This window comes from Myotis brandtii, unplaced genomic scaffold (genome assembly GCF_000412655.1).
Source record: "Myotis brandtii unplaced genomic scaffold, ASM41265v1 scaffold650, whole genome shotgun sequence".
In the NCBI taxonomy this organism is placed as follows: Eukaryota; Metazoa; Chordata; class Mammalia; order Chiroptera; family Vespertilionidae; genus Myotis; species Myotis brandtii.
In genome coordinates, this window is record NW_005370517.1 from 78,988 (window position 1) to 80,876 (window position 1,889).

The 1,889-nt window shown below is 41.1% G+C and overlaps 1 protein-coding gene across 1 annotated transcript in view; it reads left to right on the forward strand.

The window, feature by feature from the left end:
* The window catches only part of LOC102240795 (zinc finger protein 547-like), a 30,604-nt gene extending 30,474 nt beyond the window's left edge, over positions 1-130 (forward strand). Inside the window, exon 4 of the mRNA XM_014528753.1 lies at positions 119-130. Within this exon, the coding sequence (XP_014384239.1) occupies positions 119-130 (12 nt within the window). The remainder of the gene's footprint in view (positions 1-118) is intronic.
* The last annotated feature ends 1,759 nt before the right edge of the window (positions 131-1,889 follow it).

The window sequence follows — 1,889 nt, forward strand, 5'->3', positions numbered from 1 at the left end:
CTTATCAATGCAGTGAATGTGGAAAATCTTTTATGACTAAGAAGATCCTTCATCGACATCAGAGAGTTCACACTGGAGAAAAGCCTTATAAATGCAGTGAATGTGGGAAATGTTTTAGCCAGAGCAGTAACCTTCGTTATCATCAGAGAGTTCATACAGGAGAAAAGCCTTACAAATGCAGTGAATGTGGAAAATCTTTTGCACGGAGGAATGTCCTTCGTTATCATCAGAGAGTTCATACAGGAGAAAAGCCTTATCAATGCAGTGAATGTGGGAAATCTTTTACCACGAGCGTTGCCCTTCATTGTCATCAGAGAATACACACTGGAGAAAAGCCTTATCAATGCAGTGAATGTGGGCAATCTTTTATCCACAGCACTACCCTTCGTTATCATCAGAGAGTTCATACAGGAGAAAAGCCTTATCAATGCAGTGAATGTGGGCAATCTTTTATCCACAGCACTACCCTTCGTTATCATCAGAGAGTTCATACAGGAGAAAAGCCTTATCAATGCAGTGAATGTGGGCAATCTTTTATCCACAGCACTACCCTTCGTTATCATCAGAGAGTTCATACAGGAGAAAAGCCTTATCAATGCAGTGAATGTGGGCAATCTTTTATCCACAGCACTACCCTTCGTTATCATCAGAGAGTTCATACAGGAGAAAAGCCTTATCAATGCAGTGAATGTGGGCAATCTTTTATCCACAGCACTACCCTTCGTTATCATCAGAGAGTTCATACAGGAGAAAAGCCTTATCAATGCAGTGAATGTGGGCAATCTTTTATCCACAGCACTACCCTTCGTTATCATCAGAGAGTTCATACAGGAGAAAAGCCTTATCAATGCAGTGAATGTGGGCAATCTTTTATCCACAGCACTACCCTTCGTTATCATCAGAGAGTTCATACAGGAGAAAAGCCTTATCAATGCAGTGAATGTGGGCAATCTTTTATCCACAGCACTACCCTTCGTTATCATCAGAGAGTTCATACAGGAGAAAAGCCTTATCAATGCAGTGAATGTGGGCAATCTTTTATCCACAGCACTACCCTTCGTTATCATCAGAGAGTTCATACAGGAGAAAAGCCTTATCAATGCAGTGAATGTGGAAAATCTTTTATCACTAAGTCCGTCCTTCATCGTCATCAGAGAGTTCATACTGGAGAAAAGCCTTATCAATGCAGTGAATGTGGGAAATATTTTACAACTAAGTCTGTCCTTCATCGTCATCAGAGTGTTCATACTGGAGAAAAGCCTTATCAATGCAGTGAATGTGGGAAATCTTTTCCCCAGAGCACTCACCTTCGTTATCATCAGAGAGTTCATACGGGAGAAAAGCCTTATCAAAGCAGTGAATGTGGGAAATCTTTTCCCCAGAGCACTCACCTTCGTTATCATCAGAGAGTTCATACGGGAGAAAAGCCTTATCAAAGCAGTGAATGTGGGAAATCTTTTCCCCAGAGCACTCACCTTCGTTATCATCAGAGAGTTCATACGGGAGAAAAGCCTTATCAATGCAGTGAATGTGGGAAATCTTTTACCCAGAGCCATAACCTTCGTTTTCATCAGAAAGTTCATACAGGAGAAAAGTCTTATAAATGCACTGAATGTGGGAAATCTTTTACCCAGAGCACTACCCTTCGCTATCATCAGAGACTTCATACGGGAGAAAAGCCGTATAAATGCAGTCAATGTGGAAAATCCTTTATAAGTAGCAGTGGTCTTCGATATCATCAGAGAGTTCACACTGGAGAAAAGCCTTATAAATGCAGTGAATGTGGGAAATCTTTTCCCAAGAGCTCTGCTCTTTATTATCATCAGAGTCTTCATACAGGAGAAAAGCCTTATCAATGCAGTGAATGTGGGAAATCTTTTACCCAGAGC